This window comes from Oncorhynchus kisutch, linkage group LG9 (genome assembly GCF_002021735.2).
Source record: "Oncorhynchus kisutch isolate 150728-3 linkage group LG9, Okis_V2, whole genome shotgun sequence".
Classification (NCBI taxonomy): domain Eukaryota; kingdom Metazoa; phylum Chordata; class Actinopteri; order Salmoniformes; family Salmonidae; genus Oncorhynchus; species Oncorhynchus kisutch.
The window spans coordinates 41,931,103-41,945,902 of NC_034182.2; the positions used below are offsets into that span (position 1 = coordinate 41,931,103).

General features: G+C 44.3%; 1 protein-coding gene across 1 annotated transcript; it reads left to right on the plus strand.

Annotated features, from left to right (window-relative positions):
• Window positions 1-2,957: 2,957 nt before the first annotated feature.
• LOC109896529 (putative transcription factor Ovo-like 1) lies at window positions 2,958-14,487 on the plus strand. The gene is made up of 5 exons (XM_031832618.1): window positions 2,958-3,525; window positions 9,035-9,297; window positions 9,871-10,029; window positions 10,743-10,887; window positions 11,623-14,487. Exons 1-5 carry the CDS (start codon window positions 3,426-3,428, stop codon window positions 11,952-11,954), a joined length of 999 nt encoding a protein of 332 aa, XP_031688478.1. The 5' UTR covers window positions 2,958-3,425; the 3' UTR covers window positions 11,955-14,487.
• The last annotated feature ends 313 nt before the right edge of the window (window positions 14,488-14,800 follow it).

Here is a 14,800-nt window from a genome sequence, read left to right on the forward strand (position 1 = left end):
AGGAGTTAAGATTAAGATATGATTATACCTTTATTTCAACAAGGAACACAGATTGAGTCCAAGGTCTCTTTTACAGCTGGGCCCTGTGTATATATGTTTACATAATACACCATATCACAAAAGTGAGTACACCCCTGACATGTTTGTAAATATTTGAGTATATTTTTTCACGTGACAACACTGAAGAAATGACACTTTGCTACAATGTAAAGTAGTGAGTGTACAGCTTGTATAACAGTGTTGATTAGCTATCCCCTCAACATAACTCAACACACAGCCATTAATGTCTAAACCACTGGCAACAAAAGTGAGTACACCCCTTAAGTGAAAATGTCCAGATGTTTACATATACAGTTTAGGTACAATGATTCAAAAACTACACAAGACAAACAAAACGAGTACAGATAACACAATAAAAAATATATATAAGTGTGCAATGATAAGTAGCATCCAGCGATATAAGTGTTGATACCGTAGCATGCATGTAGATAATATCCCCATAATCTATAACAGACATAAAAGTAGCTTTGCACAATTTGTCTTCTATTTGTAGAGGACAAACCTGTCCTGTTTCTATAGAGGAAGCCTAGCTTGATTTTTTGCCGTTTACAAAGTTCGTCATTATGCATTTTAATAGACAGGTCATCATCCAATCATATCCCTAAGTATTTATATGCAGAGACCTGGTTAATTCGAGAACCATCTAAGCTCGTGAGTTCAAGTGTATTTTCAACCAACTGTTTGAACCTATTAAAAATCATAAAATGTGTTTTCTTTGCATTTAAAATACGAGAGAGAGAGAAGGTACGGATGGAAGGAGAGAGAGAAGGTACGGATGGACGGAGAGAGAGAAGGTACGGATGGACGGAGAGAGAGAAGGTACGGATGGATGGAGAGAGAGAAGGTACGGATGGACGGAGAGAGAGAAGGTACGGATGGACGGAGAGAGAGAAGGTACGGATGGATGGAGAGAGAGAAGGTACGGATGGACGGAGAGAGAGAGAAGGTACGGATGGACGGAGAGAGAGAAGGTACGGATGGACAGAGAGAGAGAAGGTACGGATGGACAGAGAGAGAGAAGGTACGGATGGACAGAGAGAGAGAAGGTACGGATGGACGGAGAGAGAGAAGGTACGGATGGACGGAGAGAGAGAAGGTACGGATGGACGGAGAGAGAGAAGGTACGGATGGATGGAGAGAGAGAAGGTACGGATGGACGGAGAGAGAGAAGGTACGGATGGACGGAGACAGAGAAGGTACTGATGGATGGCGAGAGAGAAGGTACGGATGGACGGAGAGAGAGAAGGTACGGATGGACGGAGAGAAGGTACTGATGGACGGAGAGAGAGAAGGTACTGATGGACGGCGAGAGAGAAGGTACGGATGGACGGAGAGAGAGAAGGTACGGATGGACGGAGAGAGAGAAGGTACGGATGGACGGCGAGAGAGAAGGTACGGATGGACGGAGAGAGAGAAGGTACGGATGGACGGAGAGAGAGAAGGTACGGATGGACAGAGAGAGAGAAGGTACGGATGGACGGAGAGAGAGAAGGTGAAGAGTAACAAGTATGGATGCACGGAGAGAGAGGAGGATGAGAGTAACAGGTACGGATGGAGGAAGAGAGAGAAGGAAGGAGGAGAGAAGCAAGAGAGAGGAGGATGAGAGTAACAGGTACGGATGGAGGGAGAGAGAGAAGGAAGGAGGAGAGAAGCAAGAGAGAGGGGGATGAGGGAGGCAGAAACCACTCCAACAGCCCAGGCAGCATACCATTCATTCTATATCTCCACACACCCTCTTTCTTTTCCTTCTCTCACTATTCCTCCCCCACTCTACCTCCTCCCATACTGAAACTATAGCTGTGGTTTAATTATCAATGAAGAAATTACAAACAAACATTATTTTCGTTCTTTAAATCGCCCCTTTCATGTTCTATTTTGCTCTCTCTCTCTGTTTTGGTTTCAGGTGTTTCAGAAGGGTGAAGGGCTAGAGGTGTCTTGTAGGGGCTTGAGTGGTCGGGGGTGGGGGTAGAGGGTGACCTGGGGGGGGGGGGGCGACAAATCAGAGAGACAAGGGGATAATGGTTAACAGTGGGGGTCTGTAAACACACAGTAGGATGGGGGGGGGTGGACGACACACACATTTGAGGGCGATTAATGGTCTTTCCTATATACCTGACAGAGATTACAGAGATCTTTCAAACATGCAGGCCTATAATCTTGTCCTCCTGAGGGTAAGGTGTAGGGTACATGTATTATGATAATCAAATGATATGGAAGTTTCCAATGCAGTTTCAACGCCCACTATTAATGTTGGTAAGAGCATGTCAATGTGCAGCCTCTGTTGCCTGTGGCCTTCTGTGCTTGAGATATATATTCTACCTTTATTTAACTAGGCAAGTCAGTTAAAGAACAAATTCTTATTTTCAATGACAGCCTAGGAACAGTGGGTTAACTACCTTGTTCAGGGGCAGAATGACAGATTTGTACCTTGTCAGCTCGGGGATTCGAACTTGCAACCTTTCGGTTACCAGCCCAATGCTCTAACCACTACACACACACACACACACACACACACACACACACACACACACACACACACACACACACACACACACACACACACACACACACACACACACACACACACACACACACACACACACACACACACACACACACACACACACACACACACACACACACACACACACCTAGTGCCTCCCCCTAACTAACTATTTCTCTCATGTCGTTCTCTAACCTACCTACCCCCTCCATTTTCCAATATATTTCTACCCCTTCTTCTCCTTCTCACCGTGAAGCTGAATGGAGAAAGAGGGAGTGAGTAAAAAAAGAAGAAACCGGTCGAACAGGTAGTAGCCTAACCCAGGTTTGGTTTGTCACCGTTATGTCTGTGGCGCATGCGCGCTGGTACCTGTGCTTCCTGAATAAAGGAAAGGACTAGCCTACCTGTGTCGTGCATGGACCAACCTCTGAATTCACCGTGTTGCGTGGCGCTGAATCGGAATATCAGCAGTCTTACCTGACAAACTCCCGTTACTTTAAGTCGAGGAATAGAACGTAACCTTGAAGTACGGGGACACCTGAACAAGATAACTCACCTGTAGCGACGTCATTGCTGTTTTTGTGGAGTGTGTGGGCTTGGGGAGAAAAAGAACGGACACGCACAGAGAAGAAAAACGGGATAGAAGACTGAAACTGCGGAGCTACAAAGTTTGTTGTAGAGGTGGAGAACAGAAAGGAGGGAGGACTGCGGGAAGAAAGAGAAGGGAACGATCCTTCCCGTTTTTTTTCTTTCACGAGGGGAAGGTATATTTTTGAGGTACTTTTTTCACCAGTTTACCTGGAGCGTATTGATTCTACACAAACTTGACCGAAGAGGACAGTGTAACCGTAAAAAAACGACCATGCCGAGAGCCTTCCTGGTAAAGAAGGCGAGATACTCGCCCTATAAGCGGAACTGGAGCGAGTTGCCAGACGACGAGCGCGGGGACGTATATATACCAGGTGAGAGAGCTCGAGGATGGCGTTCCGTTAATGAACCATTTTGTTTCGGTGGAGCACGGCCAGCAGCACAGAATAAAATAACGGGAAATCAGCGTTCCATGACATTATTAAATAATTGTTAGGCTATAATTCATGATACATTGAAACGTTTTTTTGTTTGTTGTTAAACTCACAATCTTAAACTGTTACAATTATGTATCCAAAAGAGTAGGCTACATTCTGTAACAGTAGGCTATCGGGTAGGGAAGTTTTGGCAACTTTTTTTTTTTTACAATGTCATTGTAGGCCATATTCCAGGATAAATCATAGGCTAAGATAACTTTTAACAACTTTCTTTGTGATTTTATTTAACTTTTTCTGTCTTAAGTTAGGCTAATGTGTTTCAGTGTTGACATATTGCCTTGCAACGGGCAAGGCCCAATTTATAGCGTGTCATTGTTCCCATTTTGCCACAAAGATAACCACGACACCGTTACACCTCCTTCGGTCCGACCTTCAGACCCGAGTAGTTTCCTTGTTGGCGAGGGTGTGAATACGGTTGCAACACTGCCCCAATCTACCTCACCCATACATACGGCCTGTCATATCTTGACTGTGCCTTGGTTGACCTATAGGCAGCCTAATCCCCTTCATAAAACAAGTGGATCTTGATTTGCAATAATAGATTACCAATGTAGTCCTACTGTGTAGACTAAAACAGATAGGCATGTGAACTGTTTGCCATGCAGTTTCAAATTAATTATATTTATTTAGTCATAGTCTGTCTGCACAGTAACCGAATACTTGCCACTGTTTTTTGAGGAAGGTTTAACCTCCAATTCAGCCTTTGATGACAAACCAGTCACATCGATTGCATCTCCTCCATGCAAAATTCTACGTACTTTTAATTGTATGTCTCTCTTTCGCGATCTTGAGAACAATCGCCATTGTGCCGCTGGGGTGTTTTATTGTTAGGGGCTGTGGTATCAGATAACTGAACCTAACGGGTTACTCCGCCACTCCCTGCCCCTACCTCCCCCCCCCCCGTGTGTGTGTGTGTGTGTGAGAGAGAGAGACCCCCTTCCTCCACCACCGGTAACTTTTAATCATTACCCTTTACCTCCTTTAAAGATCTATGGTGCTGAAACTGACCGTTAGATTAGAATTCACTTCCTGAACTAATGTTTTTTTTTTTTACACTAAAAACGGTTTGAATAACAAACAAAACAAACCTCTCAGTAAGTTGTTTTTGATGATGTGCATTATTTGATTAGTATAAAACGTTTTTATGAAACCATTTTAAAATCAAGGGCTATTTATCTCCAAAGATGCTAACTTTAGGCTATTGCGTGAAGCGCCAAAACAACAGCAGGCGTTCAGGTGACAACACTAGTAGCCTAGTTATTACCCAGCTATGTGAAGTTGCCTGCCCCACCGCCTCGACTTGTCACTCCAACTACAGCTGTGATCGCTGTCCAAACAATGCTTCCATGGTGTTTATCACCGTTACCCGTTTAACATAGGTTAGGTTACACATTTCTCTCCAATAATTCTGAGCAAGATAATTATATAAGTTTAGAGTAGACAAACTATGAAACGTCTTTGCTTAGTAGCTATTGTATTATTTTATCTTTGTATCTTCGATGAATAAAGAGAACAGGAAATATTTTTTCCAAGTTGAGAAAAAACCCGGTGCATAACAGTGCCTGTGCAAACTTGGGTAGAATAATTATTCCTTGAGTGCGCGGGAAGCTTGTGTGTGTGCGCGTCCCCGCGTTCTGGTTAATGTTTAGGCCAGTAGATGCTGGGTGAAGTAACGGACTACAGCTAGGCTACTACCTTCGTCTCCCCAACACACGGTCATACACCCTTAGCAAACACAGCACACTACAGCATTAAGGTCCGATCTATTGTTGACTCTCTCTCTCTGTCTCTCTGCAGGCGAGGTTCCAAACTATTTTTAGTTTATATCATTATATTAGTTCGAAAAAACTGTTCGTTTCAGACTGTTAGATAGCATAAATTCGTTTTTCAAAGACGAGATTGAACCAAGTTTTCGAATATCATCAGTATCATATCTGAACAGTCATTGTTCGCCTGGAGTCGCGCGGCGCTGGTGTAGAAGGGAGGGGTGAGCAAACAGCTCGAGATTAACTCACCAACATGTCTAATCGGGTGAGTGTGTTATCATTTAAAGTGAAATATGGCTTCAGTTGAGCCATTAAAAAACGAGTACTTTAAACGCAACTTCATCCTATTCCTATATGACGACCGGGAAGGATACCGTTATGACCCACACAAAACAATGGCTCTCGCGCTCATAAATTTGCATGCTGATTTGCGAGTTATCCGATTGTCTCCTGACCTGTTATAGAATCAACAGATTCATTGGGCTCCGGAGTGGCGCAGCTGTCTAAAGGCGTTGCATCTCAGTGCAAGAGGTCCCGGTTCGAATCCAGACTGTACCACATCCGACCGTGAATGGGAGTCCCAGCGTTGCTTACCTCTTAACTGATTTGCCGAGTTAAATATTTTTTTTGTGGTAAAAAATAAAAGTCTTTTGATTTTACAGGACACACACACACACACACACACACTTACTTCAACAATTACTGGCTCTAGGTGTTTGTAATGTAGTCCAATTGGAACGTCCCTGATCAAATATCATTAATAGTAACTAAGGATGTGCATCATTACCTTTCAAGACCATTCCATACTTATCGATACATTTGAGTTTGTTACAGATTTATTTTATTTTTTTCATTTATGTTTTGAGGTTGGACTTTTAGCACGTAGGGCACACGGATTGGTGTCACCTCGTTAGTTTGTGTTACCTTGTCCATCTCGTTAGTCCAAAGGTGTTTCACCTGTGCTGGCCCAGGTGATATTTAAGAGTGGCTGGCCCACTGCATAAGTTGTCTTGAGAGATGTGGAGGGTTAATGCCAGGGGTGTAAAGTCCTTCAGTAAAAATACTTTGAAGTACTACTTAAGTAGTTTTTTGGGGGGGTATCTATACTTTATTATGTATATTTTTTGACCACTTTTACTTCACTACAACATTCCTAAAGAAAATAATGTACTTTTTACCCCATACATTTCCCCTGACACTCAAATGTCGTCGTTGAATGCTTAGCAGGACAGGAAAATGGTCCAATTTACACACTTAGCAAGAGAACATCCCTACTGCCTCTCAACTGGCGGACCCACTAAACACATGCTTCATCTGTAAATGATGTCTGAGTGTTGGAGTGTGCCCCTGGGTATCTGTAAATGATGTCTGAGTGTTGGAGTGTGCCCCTGGGTATCTGTAAATTATGTCTGAGTGTTGGAGTGTTGGAGCGTGCCCCTGGGTATCTGTAAATGATGTCTGAGTGTTGGAGTGTTGGAGTGTTGGAGTGTGCCCCTGGGTATCTGTAAATTATGTCTGAGTGTTGGAGTGTGCCCCTGGGTATCTGTAAATGATGTCTGAGTGTTGGAGTGTTGGAGCGTGCCCCTGGGTATCTGTAAATGATGTCTGAGTGTTGGAGTGTGCCCCTGGGTATCTGCAAATGATGTCTGAGTGTTGGAGTGTTGGAGTGTGCCCCTGGGTATCTGTAAATGATGTCTGAGTGTTGGAGTGTGCCCCTGGGTATCTGTAAATGATGTCTGAGTGTTGGAGTGTGCCCCGGGGTATCTTTAAATTATGTCTGAGTGTTGGAGTGTGCCCCTGGGTATCTGTAAATGATGTCTGAGTGTTGGAGTGTTGGAGCGTGCCCCTGGGTATCTGTAAATGATGTCTGAGTGTTGGAGTGTGCCCCTGGGTATCTGCAAATGATGTCTGAGTGTTGGAGTGTTGGAGTGTGCCCCTGGGTATCTGTAAATGATGTCTGAGTGTTGGAGTGTGCCCCTGGGTATCTGTAAATGATGTCTGAGTGTTGGAGTGTGCCCCTGGGTATCTGTAAATTATGTCTGAGTGTTGGAGTGTGCCCCTGGGTATCTAGGCCTAGGAACAGTGGGTTAACTGCCTGTTCAGGGGCAGAACGACAGATTTGTACCTTCGTCAGCTCTGGGATTTGAACTTGCAACCTTCCGGTTACTAGTCCACCTCCTCGTTATACAGGATACAGTTGATTGTTTCATATCTAAAAAAATAACCATAAACACTGATTTGTTAAAAGCAAAACAACCAAAACTATTGCTGATGACGAACAATCAAAATCAAATCTATTGTAACCTCTGTTAAGGTTTTAGGAGGTATAGACAAATGAGTTTATCTCTGCTAGCTTGGTAAAACACCATTTCTTAAACATCCCATTGATAATAATTACCTAGCAAATGACATCGGTTGTCACTCAACTAATAAAGCCTAATATCACTATGAGCTATGAGCTATGAGAGAGAGAGAGAGAAAATGACATCGGTTGTCACTCAACTAATAAAGCCTAATATCACTATGAGCTATGAGCTATGAGAGAGAGAGAGAGAGAGAGAGAGAGAGAGAGAGAGAGAATGACATCGGTTGTCACTCAACTAATAAAGCCTAATATCACTATGAGCTATGAGCTATGAGAGAGAGAGAGAGAGAGAGAGAGAGAGAGAGAGAATGACATCGGTTGTCACTCAACTAATAAAGCCTAATATCACGCGTTGCCATTTTAGTATCTCATTGGTCAGCATGCGAAGCTGTGCTCAGTTTGACAAAGGCTACTGATATTACCTGGAGTTGTTCAGCATATAACATGACTTATAGATCCCATGTCTGTCAACGCAGTTGAATCAGTTGTCACAAAAGATTAGAGTTATTTTCGTAGATGGGAGTTTGAATCGTTTTTTTCCCCCTGACCGTCGTGTGCTATACGGATCAGTTTTTTTTTTTTTGGGGGGGGGGGGGTAACGAGGACCGATGCACTTGCGTCTAAAGCGTTTGAAGCGGTGACCGACGTGCATCGGTGAATCTTTACAATTTCTCAGTGTTTCTAATAGAGATTGTATGTAACCGATTGAAAGGATAAGTAACCTTGCTACTAACACGAGTGCACACAGAGCAGTGAGGCACATGTACTGTGTGTGTGTGTGTGTGTGTGTGTGTGTGTGTGTGTGTGTGTGTGTGTGTTTGTGTGTGTGTGTGTGTGTGTGTGTGTGTGTGTGTGTGTGTGTGTGTGTGTGTTTAAGGAGCGTAATAGCACCAACCTGTGTCTCTGGACTGGCTGGTCAGACTGGTCCAACGGTAACTAGTCTGTGTGTGTGGCATGGGCCTTCTCTGTCATACTTTAAACAGACAATTAAACACCACCCACGCTCTTATCTTTAACTTTTTCTCTGTCCTTCTAGTGTGCGTGACTGTGCCATAATGAATCCAAATCTTAGGTTATATCTTATATATATATATATATATATATATATATATATATATTCTTATATCGTATCCTTTCTCTTTCTGTACTTCTAGTGTGCGTGACTGTGCCATAATGAATCCAAATCTTAGGTTATATCTTATATATATATATATATATTCTTATATCGGATCCTTTCTCTCTCTGTCCGTTTCAGTGTCTGTCTTCCCCGTGCCCTTATTGGAGGAAACTGAAGCCAGTCCAGCAGAGACCGCCCCCTGTCTCGCCACGACGACGCACTGCGAATACACCAAATACACACAGTCGCACTCGGTGCGCAGCGTGATGACTCCTACAGCGGAGATGCCCTCGTGCACGGTGCTGGGTCAACCCCAGAGCCCTGGTCGGGAGTTAGAGGTCACGGGGTTAGAGGTGAAGAGGAGGGCACAGAGCAGCACCTATGTCCGCTCCAAAATCAAGGTGAGTGACTGAGGCATTTTGAGAATAATAATCTTTTTTAAAATGTATTTTTAGTTATGTAATCGTGTTTGGTTTTCTGAGAATATAAGACCCCAATTATCGCCGGTAACCAACTTTTTTTATTCTCTCTCTCACCCCATCCTTCTCAATCCCTCTTCTATCCCATCTTCTCCATCTCTCTTTCTTTATCCCATTCTCGCCATCTCTCTCTCTTTATCTCATTCTCTCCATCTCTCTCTCTTTATCGCATTCTCCTCCATCTCTCTCTCTTTATCCCATTCTCTCCATCTCTCTCTCTTTATCCCATTCTCTCCATCTCTCTCTCTTTATCCCATTCTCTCCATCTCTCTCTCTTTATCCCATTCTCGCCATCTCTCTCTCTTTATCTCATTCTCTCCATCTCTCTCTCTTTATCTCATTCTCCTCCATCTCTCTCTCTTTATCGCATTCTCCTCCATCTCTCTCTCTTTATCCCATCTTCTCCATCTCTCTCTCTTTATCGCATTCTCCTCCATCTCTCTCTTTATCGCATTCTCCTCCATCTCTCTCTCTTTATCTCTGTCTCTTCTATAGGTGACTACAGGTGAGCTACCCAGTCAGATTCCAATACCTCCCCAGCCTTCCATCCCCGAAATCACCACCACACCTGTTTCCTTGACGACGTCCCCTACTGCCCTGGTCTCCACAGTAACGAAGTCAGGGACAGGTGCTCAGGCGTCGTTTGTGTGCAAGGTATGTCACGACCCTCTCTCCATTCTAAGCCATTCTCTCCATCCCTGTCTCAATCCCTCTCTCCCTTCTAAGCCATTCTCACCATCCCTGTCTCAATCCCTCTCTCCCTTCTAAATCATTCTCTCCATCCCTGTCTCAATCCTCCTCTCCCTTCTAACCCATTCTCTCCATCCCTGTCTCAATCCCCCTCTCCCTTCTAACCAATTCTCTACATCTTTCTATCAGCTATGCCAGAAGAGCTTTCACCCTCTCTTTACTAATCTCTAATCATCCATCTTTCTCTTCCTCTGTAACCATCATCTCTCATCTTCCTCCATCTCTAATCCATCTATTCCTCTGTAGACCATCTCTGTCTCCATGTCTTCCTCCCTAGCCCATCTCTTTCTCCTCTTCCTCCCAAACCCATCTCTTTCTCCTCTTCCTCCCTAACCCATCTTTCTCCTCTTCCTCCCTAACCCATCTTTCTCCTCTTCCTCCCAAACCCATCTCTTTCTCCTCTTCCTCCCAAACCCATCTCTTTCTCATCTTCCTCCCTAACCCATCTCTTTCTCGTCTTCCTCCCTAACACACCTCTTTCTCGTCTTCCTCCCAAACCCACCTCTCTCTCCTCTTCCTCCCTAACCCACCTCTCTCTCCTCTTCCTCCCTAACCCACCTCTCTCTCCTCTTCCTCCCTAACCCAACTCTCTCTCCTGTTCCTGTGTAACCCATCAGATGTGTCAGAAGGTGTTCCAGTACCAGAGGATGTTGAACCGACACCTGAAGTGTCACAGTGATACTAAGAGACACCTGTGTAACCACTGTGGTAAAGGATTCAACGACACCTTCGACCTGAAGAGACACGTCAGAACACACACAGGTAGGTCACACACACACACACACACACACACACACACACACACACACACACACACACACACACACACACAGGTAGGGCACACACACACACAGGTAGGACACACATACAGGAGCACGGACAGAAAGCCGAACAGACTCACCAATACACCACACCAACCATTAACCGCTCACCCCTACCCTTCACTCCACCCACCACCCACCCCACTCCCCTTCTCTCCACCTAGTGCTACTCCATCTCCTCTCATTCCGCTTCTCTCCCTCCATCTCTGACCCTTCTCTCTCTCTCCATCTCTAACCCTTCTCTCTCTCCATCTCTAACCCTTCTCTCTCTCCATCTCTAACCCTTCTCTCTCTCCATCTCTAACCCTTCTCTCTCTCCATCTCTAACCCTTCTCTCTCTCCATCTCTAACCCTTCTCTCTCTCCATCTCTAACCCTTCTCTCTCTCCATCTCTAACCCTTCTCTCTCTCCATCTCTAACCCTTCTCTCTCTCCATCTCTAACCCTTCTCTCTCTCCATCTCTAACCCTTCTCTCTCTCCATCTCTAACCCTTCTCTTTCTCCAGCTCTAACCCTTCTCTCTCTCCAGCTCTAACCCTTCTCTCTCTCCATCTCTAACCCTTCTCTCTCTCCAGCTCTAACCCTTCTCTCTCTCCAGCTCTAACCCTTCTCTCTCTCCAGCTCTAACCCTTCTCTCCCTCCATCTCTAACCCTTCTCTCCCTCCATCTCTCTCTAGGAGTGCGTCCCTACAAGTGCTCTCTGTGTGACAAGGCCTTCACCCAGCGCTGCTCTCTAGAGTCTCACATGAAGAAGATCCACAGTGTGACCCTGCAGTACGCCTATAAAGAGAGACGCAACAAACTCTACGTCTGTGAGGAGTGTGGCCACACCGCCCCTTCCCAGGATACACTGCTCAAACACTACCACTCCCTCCATCCCAACTCCGCCTTCCTGAGGGGGAAGGGGCTGAAAGGGGGTAGAGGGGCAGAGGGGGAGGAGTCGATGCCTGGGTCGCCACTTTCGAATGACCAGGATAGTGATGATACTACAGGGTCTGGGGTGCAGTAGAAAGAAGGGGCTGAAGGAGGGGGGAAGGGTAGGAATACAACGGTTGTCTTTGTCGAAACTGTCGTCGGGTAAATCTGAAACGTTAAGGGAACGTCCATTTTAAATATGAGACCTGTTGAGATTAGGATTGAGATTATGCCCAGTTTGAGATTATTCTGGGTTTCACCTGGAACTCTCCTCCCGATGTAGATTATCTGTACAAAAAATACAAAAAAACACAACTCTATATATTCAGTAAAGGGATTAATATATTTAAATATGTACGTTGCTATGAATTTATACAGTGTGTTTTAATGCATTTGATTGATGAAAATAACCTATGTTTGTTTTGGGGTTTACACTCCTGAAAGTTCCAAATGGTGGTTTATGGGAAATCTTTTGCACATCTACTGTACACTGTAGTACTACTATAAGATGTCGTATCTACTGCAATGCCAAGGTTGACCTCAATTCCTTTTCAATTCCAGTCAATTCAGAATATACACTGTAATTCTAATTCTCTTCAATGCTTTTTGAGGAAAATTCATTCTGAATTAACTATAACTGTACAATTTGAAATGGAATTGACCCCTAACCCTTGTCTTATACAACTGTAACGACTGTTGAAAGAAAGAGATTGTGAAACAAAGTGCCGGTCATGTTTACATTCATATCCAATAGGACTTGGAAAGGATCCAACTTCTACAGAAGAGATTACTACTTGCATACTGGAAAAGCACAGTGAGATTATTCTAGCCTGGTCCCAGGTCTGTTTGTGCTGTATAGCCACCTCCACTCCACTATAGCCTGGTCCCAGGTCTGTTTGTGCTATATAGCCATCTCCACTCCACTATAGCCTGGTCCCAGGTCTGTTTGTGCTATATAGCCATCTCCCCTCCACTATAGCCTGGTCCCAGGTCTGTTTGTGCTATATAGCCATCTCCCCTCCACTATAGCCTGGTCCCAGGTCTGTTTGTGTTGTATAGCCATCTCCCCTCCACTATAGCCTGGTCCCAGGTCTGTTTGTGCTATATAGCCATCTCCCCTCCACTATAGCCTGGTCCCAGGTCTGTTTGTGTTGTATAGCCATCTCCACTCCACTATAGCCTGGTCCCAGGTCTGTTTGTGTTGTATAGCCATCTCCACTCCACTATAGCCTGGTCCCAGGTCTGTTTGTGTTTTATAGCCATCTCCACTCTACTATAGCCTGGTCCCAGGTCTGTTTGTGTTGTATAGCCATCTCCACTCTACTATAGCCTGGTCCCAGGTCTGTTTGTGTTGTATAGCCATCTCCACTCCACTATAGCCTGGTCCCAGGTCTGTTTGTGTTGTATAGCCATCTCCCCTCCACTATAGCCTGGTCCCAGGTCTGTTTGTGTTGTATAGCCATCTCCACTATAGCTTGGTCCCAGGTCTGTTTGTGTTGTATAGCCATCTCCCCTCCACTATAGCCTGGTCCCAGGTCTGTTTGTGTTGTATAGCCCTCTCCCCTCCACTATAGCCTGGTCCCAGGTATGTTTGTGTTGTATAGCCATCTCCCCTCCACTATAGCCTGGTCCCAGGTCTGTTTGTGTTGTATAGCCATCTCCCCTCCACTATAGCCTGGTCCCAGGTATGTTTGTGTCGTATAGCCATCTCCCCTCCACTATAGCCTGGTCCCAGATCTGTTTGTGCTATACAGCCATCTCCTGTGGTGTTTGACAAGACTATATCCATAGAATTGGCAAGACAATACACAGATCTTGTACCAGGCTAAGATTGTATAGGATTTACATACTGATTCTCAGGTTAGAATACACTCCACTATATAATGCTGTTGGTTTTGATATGTTTTCTATTAGTGGGGTCAATGTGTTTGAACTTGTTCTGCTTGTTTTCATATATATTTTTTCTATAAAAGTGTTTGTTGTTGTTATTGTTTATGAGTGTGATTTCAGCACTTGATTCTTGGTGTGTATAAGTGCCTGACTACTCATAAGGGAAAGACAACCAAAAGGGTACAGAATGATATTATACTGTACTTTCTATAACTGTACAATATAGTACATACACTGAAATATATATAAAGAGGTTTTTCTATTTATGAACAGGTGTTTGATTACTATATTAATGGGGTTTTTGTTTTCTGTGAATATATATATTTTTTTTACAAATCATTCTAATGTGACTTGTATCAAATTGTATTTTAATTATATTTATCAGAACTCGGAAACTCTGAAATGTCTAAATTGGAAACTCGTTGTAGAAAAATTAAGTCCAATTTTTGGTTCCACTAGGAAAGTATCATAATCAACCAATTGGAAGCGCTACGTAAAAAAAAAAAAAAACGTATGCAAATTTGAACCCTTGAGGTTCTGATTTTCCGAGTTGTCTTGAATGCGGCATTTCAAAGACTTTCTTCCCTTGTTGCCAGACTTGTTTAAGGTCTTGTTTTCCTGGTGTGTTTGATGGGTGTGGTGGGTTGTGGATGCTGCTGTATATTCAGTGACTCTTACTTTGACAATCATGGTGAGGTTGGTTGTTGCTCAATATTAAATCTGTTTCCTGTAAAGTATCAGTCTTCTGCCTAGAGTGTGTGTGTGTGTGTGTGTGTGTGTGTTTGTGAGGGAGAGGTGATAGACAGAGGGGGGGAGAGAAAGAGAGAGGGGAGCAAGAGTGGATGAGGGAGAGAGAGAAAGAAATATAGAGAGTAGGTGGGTGTAGACGTCTGTGAGGCAGTAGATTCCTGTTGGTCGTTGTTGGGTCTTGTTGATGGAATCCAACGGAATCTACTTACGCGTTCTGTTCCCGAGGGACGATTCTGAACGTTAACGGCACGTGGGAGCCTGCCTGCTTTGCATAAGGGAAACCCGTTGCATAACGGTCTA

What these genes read in the sequence shown, in the direction of transcription:
- LOC109896529 (XM_031832618.1), top strand. Translation starts at nt 3,426, where the DNA reads ATGCCGAGAGCCTTCCTGGTAAAGAAGGCGAGATACTCGCCCTATAAG. An exon ending in CGGGGACGTATATATACCAG is followed by an intron (nt 3,526 to 9,034) that starts GTGAGAGAGCTC and finishes TGTCCGTTTCAG; the next exon opens with TGTCTGTCTTCCCCGTGCCC. An exon ending in ACACGTCAGAACACACACAG is followed by an intron (nt 10,888 to 11,622) that starts GTAGGTCACACA and finishes ATCTCTCTCTAG; the next exon opens with GAGTGCGTCCCTACAAGTGC.